Raw genomic sequence first — 22,363 nt, forward strand, 5'->3', positions numbered from 1 at the left:
CTTTTCTCTCTTTGTGAAGTAGGAGAAACCGGTGAGTTTATGGGGAAAAGTACCCAAGTATGCTCAAATATGCTCAAATTTGCCATGCACTGATTTTCTTATCTGAAGTCATGTCATAGTTAATTTTTCTTAACCCGTTGAGGACGGTTTGATTTTGCTACAACACGCATTTCCCATAGACACTTGCCCGAGTATACTCGGGACTCGTCCTCAACGGGTTAAGGTGAGAGGTCATCAAATCCTTGTGTAAGTGTATCTGCAGCAGGCTATTCTGTAGTTACTCATCTGTTGTCATGGTAGCATCAGTTGTTGAAAGTTGAAATTTTTGACAATGATAATAGGGCTGTGTTGGATATTGCAGATGTTGTGTATTTAGTATCCATGGCTACAGCTTTGGTTATCTATGGTCAAATGTTATACATTGTACTAATAATGTTTGTGGATGCAATGGACAGAATATTTCACGAGGTGGAAGATTAAATGATCCATTCAACAAAGCGTAGTTGAGTTGAATGGATCAATAATTCAATCTTTCACCGAATGAAACATTCTGTCCATTGCAGGAATGAAAAACATTTATTATTTGTTTTATAACACCTAAAAATAGATCCTTCCCATTTGATTTTTTATGAATTTACAAAGGAGAGAATGTTCGAGATCTGAGATTGAGAGAGTGCTCACCGAGTGCTATATGCTAGCGCACTGTCTGTTAATACATGTATTATGCTTGTTTGCATGCACACTGCAAACACAAGCATTTTACTTCCTTGGTTTTCTTCTTGTGTGTGCAATGGAGCAAATTGTATGGATCCAAGATTGCACCGTGAATGGAGCCACAATTGCACGAATGATGATGTAGTAGTAAAGTGGGACGAATGATCAATATCAAACAACCAATTAAATGGCAAGGATCTATTTAGGTGTTATATAAACTGTAATATTGATGGTGTACATGTACAAGATATTTCTTTATAAAAACAAATTGGGATCCTTTGACTACATGAACATATGTAATATTTTGAGGCACATGAGGACCTGAAAATTGGCTGGGTTACACATTTTTGGGAAAAAAATCCAAAGCAAAACCACATGAGTGCTGTACATATACAAACATGCATTTCCACAGATTTCCCACTCGATAGACTTCAAAGACAGAGCACACTGATAGCTCATTTATTCATATACATGTATTTATTCTGTCAGCCTATTACATTATGAAAAAAAAAATATGATATGATTCCCTGATTTATCAAGTTCTCATGCAGTTATGAAAATACAAGGTTAGTTAAAAAAGCAAACACTGAAATAACCCTAATGGTAGTCGAACATTCCAATTCATAGTATGCAGGAGTACTGACATTGCACTGGGAAAGATCAATGCCATGTGGATCATTTTAAATAAAATTTGTGCAATGGAACCTAATGTGTATGAAGATGTTGGATACAAGAAAACTCTCCTTTGGCTAGGTCATTTTGCAGGTCCTAACTCTACATTTCTTGCTTTTTAATTGTATCCTGATATGTAGTGAGAAACCCGATATCACAGGGTAATTGTCTTGATTTTTGGGGGTCCTCGTTACAATAAGGTTCCCATGTATACAAATACAGTGGACTCCCGTTATAATGAAGTCCTCGGGACCGCTGGTTTTCTTTCGTTATTATATCGATTTTTTTTTACAACTGAACAAATACACACTGAAGAACACAGAGCAGATAATTTTCTGGCCCGAATTTTTACTTCCTTGGAACCGGAATTTTGTTATAACCGTGTTCGTTCTCACGGACGTGCACTGTAGAAGTACTCCTTTTGTTCTATGTGACAAGACAGCTTCCTTTATAATTACACCACTTCTGGCTTTGATCATAATTCAGCGTAACACTTACCCGTTAAGGACGGGCTGATTTTGCTATTACATGCATTTCCCATAGACACCTGCCCGAGTATAATCAGGACTAGTCTTGAACAGGTTAACCATACTCTTTCACACATGATTGTTTGATTGATAATGTTGCAGATACACATACTTAGAGTTCCTGAGTACAAGGATACATACGATTTGTAGGAACTGGAAGTGTTTCTTCTTTCACACAAATGTGAATCAATTGAATTATTACACACCATTCATTACATGTCATTAGTTTAAAAACCTTGTTGTCTAGAGGAGTTTCATGTGCAAGTAATCAAAGCTTGAGAGTTAAGAATATAAGAGAAAAGAAGGCACATTAGTTAACAGTACTAACAAGAAGTGTCTGAAGTACACATGTTCACATCAGAAACAACACCAACAAAGGGAAAGATTGAAATAGCAATGATCTGTGGATTGTTCACCTACATTGTATAGCACTGATGAAATAATGTTACTTTCAGCCTATTAAGAAGAGACTGCCATCAAATTTTCTCCCCAATATTCAGCTGCTTTAGATTGCATTTTATTTTCATTTTATATCAACTGTATGTTCATGAACACACTTATGCCTTGCTATACACTATTCCCGTGCATAGTTTATGCATTCATGTACAAAATATGTACATACACACATACACATGCACTTGAAAAGGAGTTTAGATCTTACACAAAGATGTTGATGCACAAAACAAATCATCAGTGACATAAAAATCTGATTTGGTTTACACAGGCTTTTCTATTAGAGTATGCATGAGTCACAGAGTTTTCATTGTTTGTTTGTTGTTGGTTTTCTCTTGTTTTCAGGAAGGGGTATGGATTTAATGCCCACATGTAAGCTGGACACACAAGGACACATCTCTGCTCTTGTAGTCTAATACAGTCAAACCTGCCTTAGCGGGCACCTGTCTATAGCGGTCACTGAAAAATCCCCCCCGAGAGAAAAGTCGTGTTAAAGACCCTGTGTATAGCGACCACCTGTCTAACGCGGCCAGCGGCCACAAATTTTGTTTCCCGTGGTAGATTTTAACCTGTCTATAGCGGCCACAGACCCGATGGAGCCTGAACCGAGCTGATAATTCAGCATGTTTTTCTGCTTAGTAGCCGTGCTAGTCATTCATGGGCAATGTTCAGTGATAGCCACCGCTGCATTCATCACTCATTCAGTCATAATGATGCACTAGTGTTAAGCTTTCTTCACGACCGTAGGCTACATATGCTATAGTGTGCAACAATTTTCATAAACACCGGCATTGTTCAATGCATGAAACACATGTGTGCATACGTATACATGTACACACGTATGTAGGCAATGTACACAAAGTTGGATAACCTGTCTATAACGGCCACCTGTCTATAACGGCCACTCTTTTCGTTTCCCTTGGGTGGCCGCTATAGACAGGTTTGACTGTATATCAAAGGAATTAAATACAACAAATTAAATACACAGTAGTTGCTTCCTGTATGCAGTGTGAGGAATGTTGAGTAATTCACCTATTGATTACATATGCACAGTGACTACAGATTCACACTAAATACCGGTAATATTACTTCAGCTTCAAGTAGTTTTTTCTTTAGACTGTTGATGCATAAATATTACACATTCACTCATTCACATAAATTCACTACTGAATATTACTAAACAAAATGCAATTTCAACATGTACATGCACATGAAGTTGCGATACCTCCCTGGATACACATTTGCTTTCCACCATAAACTGAATATCACACACTTTGTACACCTGTTTTATGTTAGTGGTGGTTTGTTGTTGTTGTTTTTCTTGGGGGGGGGGGGGGGGGGGGGAGGAAACATTCCCACATACTGGTATTGACTTTAGAATAGTTCCAGGTGATGGAGTGTTGAATTCAACATAGTTTTAAAATAAGCAACCATGTGATTGTCAATAATCTCTGATGTTTTTAAAATGATAACCAACATCACCATATACAGAACTGTATGTAAGTCTTAAAGTGAACATTTTCAGCATATCCACAACAGAAAAACAAATAAGCAAAAAACATAACAGACTTAACAAAAACTTGTCAAATTCTGCTCCCTTCTCCAAAGGAACATAAAAAACCCCAATCTTCTACATTTATAGATGATGGAAACAACACCGTTTAAAGTGAAAGAGAAAATTAAGATAATGGAGTGAGTTGCTCGACACGATGCTTCTTCCAATTCATCCAGAATTTGTGAAACAAAGGGTATTGCACTAGAATTCACATAAACAAGACTTTTATAACAGCGCACAGACATCTAGCTCATAAAGCTGTAGGTTCATTGATTAAATGGTAATAAATACAGATTGGTTCCTTTAAACTATTGTGCGCACCACACAAGAATTTAGAGACACTTCTAGCGTCATGACAAACAAAAGAAGTCACTTCACACTTTCAGTTACTGGACTACTATTTCTGTGTTTGACACACATATTTGCTAAAACCAATTAGAAACACATTTGGTGTTGGTGTTTTGTGTTAGAAATGGGCAAGCATGATGATTTGCACTCTTTGCGAATGAGGTAATACACGCTTCTACCCTGGCCATTCATATTTATAAAAAAAAAAAAAAACCCTAATTGCCCACTGGTTCCTTCCAAACAAACAGCACCTTTGATTCTCATGAAATTAGGTATGCAATTCGGAAAAGTATAGACAATTGCAAAAACAAGATTCACCATGCTCTGGGAAAGAGGCAAAGTCGACGTAAACACACACCATGAAACCCAACAGACTGGGTCAAACAACACACACTTTTTAAAGCTCTGCGTTTGTGTACCTGTCTGTAACACATAACACGGTTCATTAAAGATATATAGCGCAAATTTCTAGCTACTGCATAGTCAGCCATACAGTATTCTATTCACTTCTCTACAGGATAAGATCACAATTTACACACACTCTCTAGGGCAAGCAACTCGGCACACAGAAATTTTGTTGGAGCCAAGAAATAATATGAGGATTTCAAAAGATAGATAATATCTGGGGAATCTCCAAAGCGCAGGTTGAACCGTGATCATTCAACTCTCCAGGTACCAGCCATTATGATTCCTATACATGCCACCACATATCATGGATTCAAAGGGTGATCCACAACATGAAATTTGAGCAAGTTGCAAGCTCCGCATGTGAGGATGTTGCAGAAATTGTATGTGCACGGAGAGTATCTCACGAGTGCGCACAGTATTTTGCGACTGATTTCCCGTTGTGCTGCTTACATTTGATTTTCTGTCTCACGTTCTGTGCACAAATTTTCAAAGTAGTTTGATGTTTCTCAAGTTTTGCACACATTTTTCACACGTTTGAATACATCTTATTTTGAGTATGTTACCAATTCTTGAGGATGTTGCATAACATGTACAGTGCTGGCTTCTGAGGATATTGCATAAGAATTCGAGCATGTTGCAGCAAAATATTCAAACCCTCATGGACCACCCTCATGGAACATGCTTAAAAATAAAACAATCATACACTGAGGAAGGCAGTGTCAAACATACTGGCTATGCTTAAGGAGTACAGATATTCGAGGAAAAAATCTTTTGGAACAAGATCTCCGGAAAAGTCCTGCAAATTTCAAAATGACAAACACATTTAATACCACGAAATGAAATAAATTGCTCATTGTACGAGATGTATAATCACTATTAATCTAAGGGCTATCAAATACACACAAAAAGACTTCAACATAGATTCACTAATAAGCACTAAATACACACACATCTGATTGGCCATATATCAATGACAATTACTTACAGAAATCACACTATCAGTATCAGTTGCTTCTGTCATCACATAGCAAATGCGTTCCATGTATCTTTACAACCAGAATGGCATCCATCAAGAATGGGCAGGCACATTGCATTGGCAGTGAAAATTGAACGCATTTCATGAATTTTCACTCCTGTAAAATCTGATTTTTGAAAGTTTGACAAAATTGACAACAAATTGGCATGTATCCCTCTTGAGAGGGAACTTGGTTATCATCTATTTTGTTTTTGTTTGTTTTTTTTTTTGTGCTATTTTTTTTTTTGGGGGGGGGGGATGCACTTGTTAATGGTTTCAACATACAGTTGTACATTTTGTATTTAATCCCTGAAAATCATTGCATCACATCAAAATAGTGACAACGAAGAACAGGTTCAAGACAAATTAAATCATGACTTACACAAAATGGGGAAGACTAGTCACATAGAAGAACTGCTCAAGATGGTGAACAAATTGATCAATTTCAGTTTACGCAAAATATTTCAAAATTTGCAGACAAGAACTAGCAAAATATCATATCAAGGATGATTAACATTTCATTTTAGTTTACAATCAACAACCCATGAAAGGTATGCATATATCTTTACCCTTCAACTAATATCTATGAAATATAATTTCATCACATGATCTTTATTTGTTCAAACACACAAGGCATTCTGCACCTCACACACTGCACTGTTTCATCAGATGAACTGGCACACGAAGACACTTCCTATGCCACATTTTATATCAACAGTACAACTAGAATTTCTACTTCAGGCCACACAACCATGTCTAAAAAGAATTATGCTGAGTGTCAAAAATAAGTATACCATCGATATAGAATGGACATTTTTCACCGCAATGGGGTTCTTTGTTCGTGTACAAGCACAACAAATTGTATTAACAAGTCAACATTTCTCATATATTCAGAGCACTGCTCAAAAGCAATGACTCGCCTTCACTGCATACCCATCATATGTTTAACCTACCCTGTCACTTTAATACTCCTGAAAAACCACACATGTCTGGTTGCCATCAGGCACCGAACGCTATTTGATTATCAATCTATATCTAGGGGATGCATATTTTATGCATCTACAAACAGAGGCAGTCACTAAATCTTGCACACTAGGATATTGCCTCTATGTTAACAAGGCGTAACAATACACGAGTCACTGAATTTCATCTTCTAAAAGAGAGTAAGAAGAGAATTCAAGATCAGAAGAATGAGGCAGGATAGGTTTGCAGTTACTAAATTAATGTCCATCAAGTGCATGATTCTGAAGACACTTGCGAACCAATGGAAGAGTTAGTAAATGACTTATTTGCTTCATCTAATTAACATAAGAGGTCACGACCATTATCAAATTTCATAAAAACATGTGAAACTTTTACATTCTACAACGTTTTCTTTTTTCATTTTGCCTGATTTTAATGGAAGGTTATCATCCATTATGCTCGATCAAAGTATAACATAAACATGGAGTTACAAGCCACTTCAGCCATTTCAAGGCAACCTTACAACACCCTCATCCATGTGGTTAATGCAAACATTCAAATGGCTGTGCTGGACTGCTTTGTTCCCTCTGTTCCACCGTCTGACTGAGCCACGGCGTTGTAGTTGGCACTGTTGGATTGGTCCGGACTGTCTGAGCCCGACAAGCAACATCGCACAATTAACGAGGTTATTGATACCAGGGCCAGTAAAACAGTAAGACCAATGAACACCATCTGAACTATGAAGCGAACGTTTTTCTTCGGTTTTTCCTCTGCAAGTGAAGACAATATAAGCAGAAAGAATTGTAAAAGTTGATTTTTCTCTTTCTTTTTTTTTAATGGTGAGGGGCTAATTTCAATGAACTTTGCTTTGATTGTTGGAAGTATTGCAGCACAAAATCAAGTAGCTCCAAAAATGTTTGTGCTCTGTTACATTTCGCTTTAGCTCCAGCTCAGGAAAATGTTTCACAAACTTTCCACATAGTGAAATATTGCACAATGATATTTGTCCTTTCTGTGTCACACACTTTGGACAGTGTGTTCCACACTTTGGGGTTTCTTTCTTCAGAATCCTTCCTTTTTTTTTTTTTTTCCTTCTTTTTTTTTTTTTTTTTTTTTGGGGGGGGGGGGGGAATCATTCCTCAAAGCACACCAAGGGTTAAGCTGACACTCTAAGAAACATTAAATCAATGGATTTTCATACATTTACTCGAAATATGTGATCTTATAATCAAGTATAGTTAAATAGTTTTGTGTATATATTGTGCACATCTGGCTTATCTTTCTTCAAGTGAATAAAACAATAAAATTTTGTCAGGCTGAATACATTCCATACATGTACACAAAACATTTAAACAGACAGAAACATATGTAAACAGCACATCAAATGTCTGGACAGACAACATACAACATACAACAGAATAAGCACAGCATCATCTGGACTACAGCAAAGTTCTCAAGGACTCTACTCCATTTGCAAAAAAGCTTCTTGCCTGTTGGCAAGCTGATACACACTGAACTTGCGCCTTGCTATTAAAACCTTTCCTAAATACTCACCCTTGGGAACAACTGCCTCACAGTCCAGTAGAGCGATACCTTGCTTGTCACACCCCTCCAACGGAAGCTTCTCATTCAGAACAAACTTGCACTCAGACAGTTTGCCCCTCACACTCTGGCTGCAGTTGAAGACCAGCGGTGAGGCACTCAGCAAAGTGGCGGGCCCTCCCGCCGTCAGATTGGTGTTCGCGGGGTCGTGTCCAAGCTTCTCGCAGAACGCCTCGCCGCTGTGGCTACCCAACGAGGAGAGACAGAGGTAGCCCCACGAGCCGTTGTAGAACACCTCTGGCCTACCGAATGAGGACGATTCTCCGCCGGCAATACGTGCATTGAAGTCTGATGGCAATGTGACAGGAGAAGTTGCAACTGATAAACAAATTTGCCCTTCACTGGTAAACATATGCAAGTAAACACCAATTATTCAATGTTTCAGTAGAAGCTATGATAAAAACCATGGGCATTCATATTCAGGTTGGACTGATTACTAGACAGGCATCATATCCACTAGAATACATTTTTAAATTTACTTCAGCATTCTTGATTAGTAAAAGTCTTTCTTGTCACTAACCATCAACACTGCTTTGTGATTATGTTCTTGAGAAGTTGAATCAGAATACATAATGCAGAGCAGTGCATCTACTTCAAACTCATGTCCAGCCCAGTTCTAGAATCTATCATGAAAACATATCACCCCTAGACTAGATCACGAAGTAGAAGTTGACATTCTGCAATAAAGACACTACCACCAAAATGAAGACCAGAATGACTCCCACCATAACACAATCGAAAAGACAACAATGACGGTGACAACAAAATTAATACAGTGGACTACAAAACCTGAATTTTCGCATGCATGAAACGTTTGCAATTTTCGCAAGGAGCCAAGATCTGCAACAATTCATGAAAGTTGCATGCCATGAAAAAAGCGGCTGGCTCCAATTTGCTAAACTTTTGTGCCACAAATGTTTCTGGTTTTACAATATGCATTACTACCCTACAATCCTGAAGCAACAATAATTGGCAAACCTTGATAGTTCTGCACCGACCCGGAGCAGTACACGCCAGCCAGTTCTCCGGATGGGCAAGATCCCGGCGGGCCCTGGTGCAGGCAGTCTGCAATGTGGCTCTCCCTCTCTGTGCATGCCACTCCCGACATCACCACGGGACCCTCGGAGCTGCCGTAGTCGCCGGCCCACTCGATGCCGCCCCACTTGCCCAGCATACGGCAGACTACAGCCGCATCTTCATGAGTAAAGCCAGTCCGGCAGATCCCTCCCCACTGTCCATCGTACCCAACCTCGACTCTTCCTTCATACTTCTCGGGTGAGCCAACAAGACGAACTTGATAATCTGCTCATGAAAATGATAAACAAGACAGAAAAAAAAACACTTGTGCCACATGTCATGCATGCCATGCATAAAACTCACCCATTGATAGATCTGCATCTTGTCACAAGCTATTAGGCAACAGTTATTCAACTATCACTTTACAAATGACTTCAACATTCGAAAAAAGATTACCGTCATTTAGTTTTGACCAATTTGCTACAAAAACAAAAAACAAAAAGAAAATCTTAGTTCTAAAACCGTAAGCCATAAAAGACTACCATTCAGAAAACACAATCCTAAAATGGCCGCCACAGACTTATAATGTAAAGCAATAAATCAGAGTGATTTATTAAAACCTGGCTTCTTTATCCTTAAGGGTTGAAACAAATAGTAGGCCAAGTTGATGAACATAGCTCAGTTTTATTTCTTTATGAGACACAGCCACTGACTGCTCCGACTCTGTAAAATTCAAGTCGTCATTTCATTCACCTTCGGGCGCTCGGTAATCATTGCCGCAGATGACGCTGGCAGTCTCGCCCGACGAACACCTCACACCTTCGGGACCAGTAAAGCTGCAGTCACTGAGAGCACTCTCATTCCCGTAGCAGACAACGTTGGACATGTATGACGTCCGCATATCCGATCCAAAGTAGGCCAATCTGGGAGCTGCCACGGCCGGTTCAAAGCCAAGCTGGCGACACAGCACATTACCCGCTTTCAAGTCCCAGGTACTACTCGAACACACAGCTCCATATCGATTGCCAACAGCAACCTCTACCCTTCCCTCATACTCTGTCGTTCCCTGAACCAAGCGCACATCAGAACCTAAGAGAGAGAGAGAGAGAGAGATTGTAAGAAAGTTTGGATAGAACAAACGGCTCAGCATTTCAGTAAATCAAATTTCAAAGTGCTATTCATATGCAACTATTCCTTTGCATATATATTCAAACGAAGGCAAAATTGCTAACTCATGAGACAACCATATACAGCAGCAAGGATGAAAATGGAACCTCTACAAGCATGTCCCATAGTGCATACTCTGAAAAAAAAAAAATTTCATGTGCATCGTGAATTTTGCGAGAAGCCAAGATTCGCAAACTTAAAATACACACAAAATGTTCTTGCCTGCACTAGTCTGCAATGAATGCCGGTGGCAATTCATTAAAATTTCATGCTGTGAATATTTCTGGTTTCACAGTACATACTTGACGTCCATATTCTGATTAAATGATCATGATTGTCAGGTAGTCTTTACAAAAGGCTGAATGATTTTATGTTATACCATGTCTGGTGGTATATAAGTTTAGTAATCTGTGGAGATCATTGGTCTCCATACTCACTTCCTACTTGCTTGCACACAGCATACCTATCTAGGGCCAGCAAACTTGTAGGTTTTCCAAATAGGTTATCTTTTTAAGACTACCATACAGGTGGCATGGGAGTGGTCAGACTGTACTCACCTAACGGTACAAGTGTCTCATTGGTGCATATGATAGTGATATCATAGTCACCGAAGTAACATGAGAATTCCCGTACCTCGTAGTCACAGTCAGCAAGGCTGGTTTCATTCCCCAAGCAGGTAATATCACTGGGAGACAATAATAATCATATCAATGTACCAGTAATCAAGCTTCTCTAACTCTTTGCGTGCCATGTTCGCACACCTCACTCACTCGACAGCTTACCATTTCGCATATTTTGCTCAAGAACAAACAGTGCACAAGCCTATAGATTAATCACAATATGCGTCAGTACATTACTAACGTCACAGCCATAGCTTTGTCATAAGATTAACATCACAGCAAGCCCGCAATTTTTGCGATAACTTTGCTGCAATGCATTTCTAGCACAAGTGCCTCTATAAAGAGTAAAATGGCTTTGAAAAACATAATATTTTCCAATAGCACTTATGTGCCGAGGTTTAAGAATAATGTGGCAGCACACAGTGAGTTTACATCATGACACATAAGGAGTTAATAGTGTCAAGATAAAAATTACTCATCTGTCATCACTTCTGGTCCAGGCCTAGCACCAATGATTAGAAAACATCTGACAGTAGGACAGCAAGGCCTGGATCCTGTTTCATAAATCTTGTTTTCAGTGTGATGACAACTGCCACATCTCTACAAACAAATTTGCTCTCAGCCAATCAGATGCAAGGATTTCAGTAGCTTGTAACAACTATCGTAACTTGTTATTGATGACAAGTTTTATGAAACAGGGCCCTGATTTAGGTGCAGAAAGGCGCTAGAAAGGATACCAAGACTACAATACAGATCAGCTGTGTTCAGCGGAACACACACACACACACACACATACAAAAACAAACAAGGAAAAGTAGAAATTACGCGGTGCGTAACATATGTCCCCGCCGGAAGTAGCATTTTGTAACAAAATGTGCAATATAGGTAAAAAAAAAAAGGTCAAGGTCAAAGGTCAAAATTCTGTGTAGAAGTTTTGAAGCCCTCACCTAGTGCCATCACATAAAGCAAATGGAATCGAAATTGGGTTAGAAATGGCGAAGGAGTAGCATTTTGTAGCCAATGTACAATATAGGTCAAAAATCAAGGTCAAAGGTCAAAGAAGACAAAGGTCAAAATTCTGTGTAGAACTTTTGAAGCCCTCACCTAGTGCTATCACATAAAGCAAACGGAATCGAAATCGGGTTAGAAATGGCTAAGGAGTAGCATTCTGTAGCAAAATGCACAATATAGGTCAAAAATCAAGGTCAAAGGTCAAAGAAGTCAAAGGTCAAAATTCTGTGTAGAAGTTTTGAAGCCCTCAACTAGTGCCATCATATAAAGCAAACGGAATCGAAATCGGGTTAAAAATGGCGAAGGAGTAGCATTTCGTAGCAAAATGTACAATATAGGTCAAAAATCAAGGTCAAAGGTCAAAGAAGTCAAAGGTCAAAATTCTGTGTAGAAGTTTTGAAGCCCTCACCTAGTGCCATCACATAAAGCAAACGGAATCGAAATCGGGTTAGAAATGGCGAAGGAGTAGCATTTTGTAGCAAAATGTACAATATAGGTCAAAAAATCAAGGTTAAAGGTCAAAGAAGTCAAAGGTCAAAATTCTGTGTAGAAGTTTTGAAGCCCTCACCTAGTGCCATCACATAAAGCAAACGGAATCGAAATCGGGTTAGAAATGGCAAAGGAGTAGCATTTTGTAGCAAAATGTACAATATAGGTCAAAGGTCAAGGTCAAAGGTCACGACTGAAATTCTGTGTAGAAGTTTCAAAGCTCCCATGTAGTGCTATCATATAAAGCAAACAGAATCAAAATTGGCTCATAAATGACAGAGAAGTAGCAAATTGAAGATTTTGATCACACACGGACGCACACACGGACACACGGACGGACGGACGGACGGACACACGGACACACACACGTACGGAGCCCGTTTCATAGTCCCCTGCTCGAACTCGTTCGGCGGGGACAACTAAACAAACAAACAGAAATTTGAAACATCAAATCAACTAACTCATAGATTGGGGTGATGCCCTTCCTTCTGGACAGTCTATCGTCTCTCATCAGAAGATGGCGGTAGCCTAGCTGATGGCAGATCACTGTGGCTACCTCCTCAGCAACTTGGTAGCTGCAGGTCAGGCGCCACCACTGGCCATGGAAGGAGACCTCCGCCAAACCCTCACCAGGGAACTCCCCCTCCACCAGTCTGACCGTGTCTCCTGTGGAGTGTGAAGGTAACCACGAAAAGTGCAATGTCACCATTTCTATAGCAGTAGACTAATTCTGCTTTACAAACACTTCTTGATCTCCAATGACTTGTATTAACCCGCTGAAGACGGGTCCCAAGAATACTCGGGCAGGTGTCTATGGGAAATGTGTGTTATAGCAAAACCAGTCCGTCCTCAACGATAATCATTATAGTAAATTATCAATTGCTTGTACATGTATATCAGTTTATCTCTCACTTTGTTTCATCAAATTCTTTCAGTGAATTATGACGATGGTCATGACCTTCGTTGTGACCTTCGACCTGTAACCTTTGGGAGAGAAGATCAGACAATTTCATATTCAACAAGCCAGATAATAATTTCATTCACATTGATTTCATAGAAACTGCATTTCCTAGAACTTGATTTACAAAATCTTTGCTTCTTACATGTACCTTTTGAACATGTAACCCAGAATTGTTGAGACAATATTTTTTCTTTTTGATTCCTTCAAGAGAACTATCCTAGATTCAATCAAAAGAGCTGTGGCGGTTATAGTTTGTCCTTGAACAAAATTTGATTTCATTTCTATCATGTACTCCTCCAGTTATTTTAAGAACCTTTGAATCAAACACAATACAATGTCTTGCAGTACTGGTGTATGTACTGTATACGCCATATATTTCGCGAGTCTAAATTTTCGCGAATCGGGAATTCCCGATGATTTCGCGAGTGGTTAAATTCGCGATCATGGAGTCCTGCACTGAACGGAGAAATGTACACGCGAATGTTACATCCACATCGGGATCAGAGTCAATATTTTCGTGTGTTTTTAATTTCGCGAATAGCACCCAACTCGCGAAATTCGCGAAAATAAAAACCTCGCGAAATATTCGGCGTATACAGTAGTTTGCAGTGTTCAGTCTAAGAGAAGTAATGGACCTGGAACATAATTACGGTACCATCATATCAATACAAAAACACTGGATATTTGCTTTGGTATACAGACTGCACTACATAGGATAAAAATAATTATTGAGGGAAGTCCATGTGGAATTATAAGTGTGACATTGGTCAACAATGAACTTGTAGCATGTTCTTATTGTGGCCTTTGTCTTAGCCACAGTCTATGTACATTTAATGTATTGATTATGACGTACACTGTATGTGCGTGTAAATAAGTTATATGCGTATTCTATTATTGAGTAATAATGGGCGCTGCGCTATTTGAGGCGCGCTTCTTTGTGTGTTTTCTGAGCGCGATGCGCTCATTTTTTAGCATTGTTGTCTCGTTGCCAAGATGTGGGATTCTACCAATGCTTTGGTTTGCAGACATTTGTAAGAGATAGATACTTACTTACTTACTTATGTACTTACTAGACAATTCACAAGACAGGAGACAACCAGATAATTGCCCGATAAATTTTTATGGAGAGAACTCGACACCATTTTTCTTCAAAGACAGTTGTTACACTTTCCGTTCGGACTTTGTTGTTACACTCAGTTTAATCACTACCAGAACTCTCTTGACTGTCTCATCGCTACCCGAACTCTCCTGACTGTCTCATCGCTACCCGAACTCTCCTGACTGTCTCATCGCTACCCCAACTCTCTTGACTGTCTCATCGCTACCCGAGCTCTCTTGACTGTCTCATCGCTACCCGAACTCTCTTGACTGTCTCATCGCTACCCGAGCTCTCTTGACTGTCTCATCGCTACCCGAACTCTCCTGACTGTCTCATCGCTACCCGAACTCTCCTGACTGTCTCATCGCTACCCCAACTCTCTTGACTGTCTCATCGCTACCCGAGCTCTCTTGACTGTCTCATCGCTACCCGAACTCTCTTGACTGTCTCATCGCTACCCGAGCTCTCTTGACTGTCTCATCGCTACCCGATCTCTCCTGACTGTCTCATCGCTACCCGAACTCTCCTGACTGTCTCATCGCTTCCTGAACTCTCTTGACTGTTTCATCGTTACTCGAATTCTCTTCACTGTCTCATCGCTACCCGAACTCTCCTGACTGTCTCATCGCTACCCGAACTCTCCTGACTGTCTCATCGCTACCCAAGCTCTCTTCACTGTCTCATCGCTACCCGAACTCTCTTCACTGTCTCATCGCTACCCGAACTCTCCTGACTGTCTCATCGCTACCCGAGCTCTCTTCACTGTCTCATCGCTACCCGAACTCTCTTGACTGTCTCATCGCTACCCGAGCTCTCTTGACTGTCTCATCGCTACCCGAACTCTCCTGACTGTCTCATCGCTACCCGAACTCTCCTGACTGTCTCATCGCTTCCTGAACTCTCTTGACTGTTTCATCGTTACTCGAATTCTCCTGACTGTCTCATCGCTACCCGAACTCTCCTGACTGTCTCATCGCTACCCGAACTCTCCTGACTGTCTCATCGCTACCCGAACTCTCCTGACTGTCTCATCGCTACCCGAGCTCTCCTGACTGTCTCATCGCTACCCGAGCTCTCTTGACTGTCTCATCGCTACCCGAACTCTCTTGACTCTCTCACCACTACCCGAACTCTGTTGACTGTCTCATCGCTACCCGAGCTCTCCTGACTGTCTCATCGCTACCCGAGCTCTCTTGACTGTCTCATCGCTACCCGAACTCTCCTGACTGTCTCATCGCTTCCTGAACTCTCTTGACTGTTTCATCGTTACTCGAATTCTCCTGACTGTCTCATCGCTACCCGAACTCTCTTGACTGTCTCATCGCTACCCGAACTCTCCTGACTGTCTCATCGCTACCCGAACTCTCCTGACTGTCTCATCGCTACCCGAGCTCTCTTCACTGTCTCATCGCTACCCGAACTCTCTTGACTGTCTCATCGCTACCCGAACTCTCTTCACTGTCTCATCGCTACCCGAACTCTCCTGACTGTCTCATCGCTACCCGAGCTCTCCTGACTGTCTCATCGCTACCCGAGCTCTCTTGACTGTCTCATCGCTACCCGAACTCTCTTGACTCTCTCACCACTACCCGAACTCTGTTGACTGTCTCATCGCTACCCAAGCTCTCCTGACTGTCTCATCGCTACCCGAGCTCTCTTCACTGTCTCATCGCTACCCGAACTCTCCTGACTGTCTCATCGCTACCCGAGCTCTCTTGACTGTCTCATCGCTACCCGAACTCTCTTGACTGTCTCACTGTCTCGCTACCCGAGCTCTCCAGACTGTTTCATCGCTTCCTGAACTCTCTTGACTGTTTCATCGCTTCCTGAACTCTCTTGACTGTTTCATCGTTACTCGAATTCTCTTGACTGTTTCATCATTACCCGAGCTCTCCTGACTGCCTCGTCGCGACCCGAACTCTCTGAACTTCATCATCTCCGCAAACTCTCTGGACTATTTCATCGCTACCAGATCGTCATCATATCCGCGAATTCTCCGGACTGTTATATCGCTACCAGATCTTCATCATCTCCGCGAATTCTCCAGACTGTTGTATCGCTACCAGAACTCCATCATCTCAGCGATCTCTCCTGCCTTTTTCAACGATACCAGAACTTCAACGTTCTTGGCTTCCTGTTACCAGTATAGGATCTATCCCTTTGTATTCATCATCTTAAGACTTCACAGACTTCACACCTGACTGTTCGTATATAGACCTATTTAATAATATTCTCAATTGTCACAGTAACATGTTACTCTAATTTAATTGCCTTATTTTGGTTATAATTCGTACAGTTCAAAGTAATCTAACTTAATGAGTGTATATTGAAGTTGTTTATAATCCAAGAGAGTGTAGAACGTGGTCTATTACTTATATTAGATTTATTTCGGATCCCAATACAATTGTCAAGTCCTCATTTTTGTCATCGGTTTCAAACAGATATAATTTCAAGTTTCAGTTAAGAAATTCACTGAAGAATTTAATATTTCATATTTCAAATAATAAAAGAACATAATTGATTATTTAATCAATTCCCTTGTTTACATTTGTTGATATTTGTGTTGTCTCAACCGATTTTCTCATAGTTTTTGGAGGTTATACACGAAAGAATATGTGTTAATATATTTGGTAGTTTCAAATCCTCCACAAACTCACCCAATCTTGTCCTGGGCTGTGAAGTGCAGTTCACAGTTGCAACACTGTTACCAGCCCCGCAGAGGGAATAATTCTTGAAGTTGACCAAGGAAAGAGAACAGTCCAGGAGGTCATCTGTAAATTAGAAACACGTGGAGAGAAAGGGGAGTGGGAGTAACAAAACTGATAAATCTTCTCTTCTCTTCTCATTTAGCCATATTGTTATAGCAGCAAATTATCACAGATAAAAAGGTTTCTTCTGGTATTTGTTCTCTTCCTATCTATATCTGCTCACATCATTACAATAGGCAGCTACCTAACTGGACATATTCTTCAGTAAACTATGGGATGAAATCACATTTGGAAGTTCATAAACATATTTCAGAGTTTAGATCAAATTTGGCAGCAACAAATTCAAATGATTTTTGTATGATATATAAATACATATACACATATATTACATGACTTGATAAGGGAGAAAGTAGATTATGATGTATTTTTTTCTTCTTGTGTGTGTGTGTGCGTGTGTGTGCGTGTGTGTGTGTCTGTGGTGTATGTGTTTTTTTTGTAGGAATAGTACATATCAGGAATTTCTATCAATTTGTATGACAAAATATTCATTTTTTTTTCATTGCAATATCTCAAAATGTATCTGATTTTAGTCAACAGAAAAAGCACAGCAGCTTGGAATTTGGCCAGTCCTAGGCAAATAGGAGTCCTTTATGGGTAAAAAAAAGGCTGTTTTTGTGTGTGTTTATGTGTGCTAAAGTCCCATTTTGTAATGTCTTCTTTTTCATTTGTTGTTGATGTCTTTCTGTACTTTCCTTAGGTATTCCATAATATTTGATGTCCAATTTTTGTTGTTGTTTTTTTTTCACAAACTGATAGTAGATTCACACCAAAATTTGCAACAAAAGTATGCATTATAAATGGGAACAGTGCTGATTTATGAAGATAAATGTTGTTTTGACATACAAAAAAAAAAAAAAACACCTGCAAAAGCTAAAAGCATGCTTGTCTGATGGGTATGAGATCAGGTACTGTAATCTGACTCCTGAACCATATGTGACCCGCTACAACAAAAAGGTCCTAAAGTCGCGCACGGTCGAAGCCGTGAAAATCGAGTTTGAAGTCAGAGCATTAAAATTTGTCAAAACTTACGATTTTCTGATTTTGACATATTATTGGAGTCTGACATGTCTTCTATCATTTGTCGAAATTTTGACGCAAAATGATGAAAGGAAAGACCAAAAAATAGCGTTTTTCTGAGCCATGTTTTTTGGCGTTTCAGCGAAGCAGAAACTGGTTGGAAAATTTGGATTGAGCGCCACAGATAGGCTCCGCCCCTAACACCGACCAGAGTGATCTCATTGGTCGGTTTGCTGCTTGCTGCTAACCGAAGCGTGAAGCTCGCACACTGCCCAGTCGACTGGTGCGTGCAGGCGGGTTGCTCTATGCTCAGCCGCTTCTCTCATCCTGGTCACTGATTGGTCGGTGAGGAGACCGCAGAGCTGTGCTTGAATGAACTTTTCGGGGGTTGCTAGGGCTTACCTTCTATTGTCCGGAGCTGAAAACTGACTTGCGTGTCCCTTGATTGCGATTGCGTCGAAAGGAAAACTTTTAGGGCGCTTTTCTCGAAACAGTGATTTCCCAGACGTCTCGACATGCTCTCTTTTAAACATCGATATCTCCGCAGCCGATTATTTTTATAATTAATGTTATATATCAATTTAAAGCAGAAAGATTAGGGAATTATGTCATGCAATTTTCAAATAATCGACCTCGCCCGACTTTAGGATCATTTTGTTGTAGCGGGTCACATATGTCCTCTTCCCATTCATGGCACTGATTTATGAATATAAGCAGTTTTCCCACAGGATATCACACATTTAGATGCTAAAGATCCAAGTTATGATGGGCATGTGATCCGTTATTGTAATTCGACTCATGAACCATATGTCCGAACCCCCACAAAAAGTTGGTATCAAATTTGTGGAGACAGATGAACACACTATGAAGCCACAGTTTGATACCATTCACTCCAAAGACTGAAACTCTTTCAACCACTGGATTGGAAGAATACCATTACGGTACAAACAGAGCAATTTTGCCATGCAAAAGGGAGGAATATTACCATCAACACGCTCACTAAACAAATGAGAAGATTTTACACTTGACTATTGACTGTGGGCATACATTCAATACACCAGTAAACACATATTTCATGCCAATTTCCTCCTTGTAAGTTTTTCTCCAATGTGGGTCAGAACAGGGTGTGTTCTCAGCAATCCAAATAAAAACAGAGCTTAACAACGCACAGCTGCAGTCAAAGATCTCATAGATTCTCATCTACCACAGCAGTGGCACAGCATAATTATCATTTTAGTATTGTTCCTCCTGGCTGTTCCTCCAAACGCAAAAATCAAATCTTCTTCAAAATTAGTTGGTGGGCAACACACTGCACTCAATTATTCTCTTTGTCAAAACCTTGCCTTACCTTCATAGCCAGTACATTCCGTAGACACAAGAAGTCCATCAGACGGGGCATCGACATCGAAGTCATCAATGCCGGGAATGCCAAAGGCGTAGTCAAAGCCCAGAGTCCTGCAAGTCGTGTGAGCATCTGCCACGGTCCAGTCTGAGGTGCACAAGGTGAATGGGCGGCCATTTTGTGTCACCTGGACGATGCCTACTTGAGGTTCAGAGCTCCCTGTGAGTGTGAGAGCTGAGGGAAAGACAAAAACAGCAATAAATCACATTCAGAATTGCCTTCTCTTTATCCACTTGTGTACAGTTGAACTGCGTTATAAAGAGGTTAAACACAACAAAACTCTCTTATAAGGTCCCAACTTTTCATAGATTCTTTGTTTTTCGTTTTTGTTTATATCCCGATATAATGAGAAACCTGATACAGTCAGATATCACTTTAGTTATCCGGCCATCTGTTATCCAGACGTCGAATGGCAGGCATCTTTTTCTTTAAAGTTGTCATATATTTTCAGTCCCAATTCTCACAAAAAAACAAACACATGTTCAACCATTATCGTGTGAATACATGACAGGACATACTTCAATCATCGGGGCGGACTGTAACTTGTAAGTCAGTTTGTGAGACGATGTTAATGGCTGGTGCTGCCCTTGTTTCTGGCACTGAGTGCATAGCAGTGATTACAGTACAATACTGCAGCAAAATTCAATGAGTCCTAATATCGACCTCATTATCTTGTAATCAAACAAACAATACATGACGGAACATGAAGAGATACCCTATGTACATTTGTATAATCAGGGCCGGCGGAGTGTTTTCAAAAAGGTTTAATGAGCTAACAAGTAAAAAAAAAGAAAAAAAAAGGTCTTCATCTTATCTCTCCCCTTCCACTTCCGGGTTTCTTCAGTTGACAAGCAAAAAAAGAAAGAAAGAAAAAAAAGGGTCTTCGGCGCAAAAACATAACCTTACCGTGCTCACACTTCAAAATCTGTATCTATTTGTTTTTAGAGCCATTTACGTACTTCCGGGTTAAAAAGTGGGGGGCCTAAAGTAATGACACCTTATGTATTCCTTTTTATGGTGCAAATGATAATTTCATTTTATTTCTGTATCATATGAAGTATGAAACATGACAATGCCATGCAGATAATCATAATATTAGTAAGTTGGTAATATGGCTATACCCCTTAGCATGACATGCTAGAAAGTGCTGTATTTTGAGGAAATCTCTCTCATGAATTTGAAATTGGTTTTGAAGTATATTCTTTTGTAATAACATTTGTACATCTACTGCAGTAGCCAACATTGAAAAATAAACCTACCAATGACTTAAACAATATACAGAAATCTGATACCAATGTTTTATTGCATCACTGCTAATCCATATTCATTCTTCTCTTAGTCTTATGAAGACACTTTTTTTTTTGCCTATACAGTACTCTCCGCATAATCGGGTAGGCTCGGGCAGAGCGTTTCTTACCCGATTAAGCGGAGTACCCGATTAACAGAAGAGCACGTCTCATTCAAAATTGACACACACAATGTGTATGCACATACATTGTACACTGCACCAACTACCTACACTGCATGTTTAACATGCGTGCTTGCACGGCACATTATACATACCTTACACTTGCTCAGTCACGAGCAATAATTTACACTCTTTTTATGGACAAATATGTCTTCAGAAAACTTTGCCATTTGACTATAGACTCCTCGTCATCACGCAGGTGTTTTCCGAAATGAACACGTCTCTTTGCGTGAACTAGTCAAGTAGAACGTCGGGTTACTTTTCGAGAAGTGACTGGGGAAAAGCAAAATTATGGAGCTGGTGCATGACCTGATTTTCGTTGCAAACTTCTCATATTGTGAATATTGTTGCAGAGCACGGGTGGAGCGCAAGTGTGTTCAATTCGTGTCTGTCTATGCAGTTGTGAGTGCCAGCTACATGTGTAATGTTCATTTACGTGTGTCAAGTTGGTACTGGTACATGTGTTTTCATGTTTAATCACTCCCCAAATGATCAGTCTTCTTTGCAAATTAAGCAGAAAATGCGATTAGCCGTGGAAAATTTGATATTCATGATTTCTTAAAGTGTTATATCTGCGATAAAATGTGGGTAGAAATGAGATAAGAAGAAAATTATTTACCCATTTATGCGGAGAGGCAACCCGATTATCAGGTAATTTTAATGTGCATTGGAACTGATCTTGACATTACTACCCAATTACACGGAGTATCCGTTTAAGCGATACCCGATTACGCGGTGAGTACTGTATTATCTGGAGCTTCTGGGTGAGTGCACTGAACATGGAGGCCAGAATGCTAATCAGGAAGTGGAGTAAAAGAATTGAAGGTGTTAGTTTCACTGCAGTCACCATGGGAATGATATGTGAAACTAAAAATGTCGCGGCGACTGGTATGCCTCCGCCATAATGCATGGTTCTTGTAATGTGTATAGTACAATGTCTTCACATGTGTGATGAGAGTTTCACATAACTGGCAAAATATTGAAATGACAGGTTTGTCAGATGTCTTGAATGTTCACTTTCCTTGAACTGGGTTTGCTATTGTCTAAGAGTGCAGGTACATGTATTTGGGGATTTGAAGATTTTTAC

The 22,363-nt window shown here is 40.1% G+C and overlaps 1 protein-coding gene across 1 annotated transcript in view; it reads right to left on the minus strand.

Annotated features, from left to right (window-relative positions):
• Positions 1 to 6,508: 6,508 nt before the first annotated feature.
• LOC139721414 (scavenger receptor cysteine-rich domain superfamily protein-like) overlaps positions 6,509 to 22,363 on the minus strand; it is a 33,122-nt gene continuing 17,267 nt past the window's right edge. Inside the window, exons 5-12 of the mRNA XM_071632730.1 lie at positions 19,755 to 19,982; positions 17,279 to 17,392; positions 13,023 to 13,227; positions 10,999 to 11,126; positions 10,028 to 10,363; positions 9,236 to 9,559; positions 8,210 to 8,545; positions 6,509 to 7,425 (exon numbers count right to left, since the gene is read on the minus strand). Of these exons, the coding sequence (XP_071488831.1) occupies positions 7,211 to 7,425; positions 8,210 to 8,545; positions 9,236 to 9,559; positions 10,028 to 10,363; positions 10,999 to 11,126; positions 13,023 to 13,227; positions 17,279 to 17,392; positions 19,755 to 19,982 (1,886 nt within the window). The 3' untranslated portion in view covers positions 6,509 to 7,210. The remainder of the gene's footprint in view (positions 7,426 to 8,209; positions 8,546 to 9,235; positions 9,560 to 10,027; positions 10,364 to 10,998; positions 11,127 to 13,022; positions 13,228 to 17,278; positions 17,393 to 19,754; positions 19,983 to 22,363) is intronic.

The sequence above is a fragment of the Diadema antillarum genome, unplaced genomic scaffold (assembly GCF_040938485.1).
Source record: "Diadema antillarum isolate AM-2024a unplaced genomic scaffold, OU_Dant_1.0 scf00000143, whole genome shotgun sequence".
Lineage (NCBI taxonomy): Eukaryota > Metazoa > Echinodermata > Echinoidea > Diadematoida > Diadematidae > Diadema > Diadema antillarum.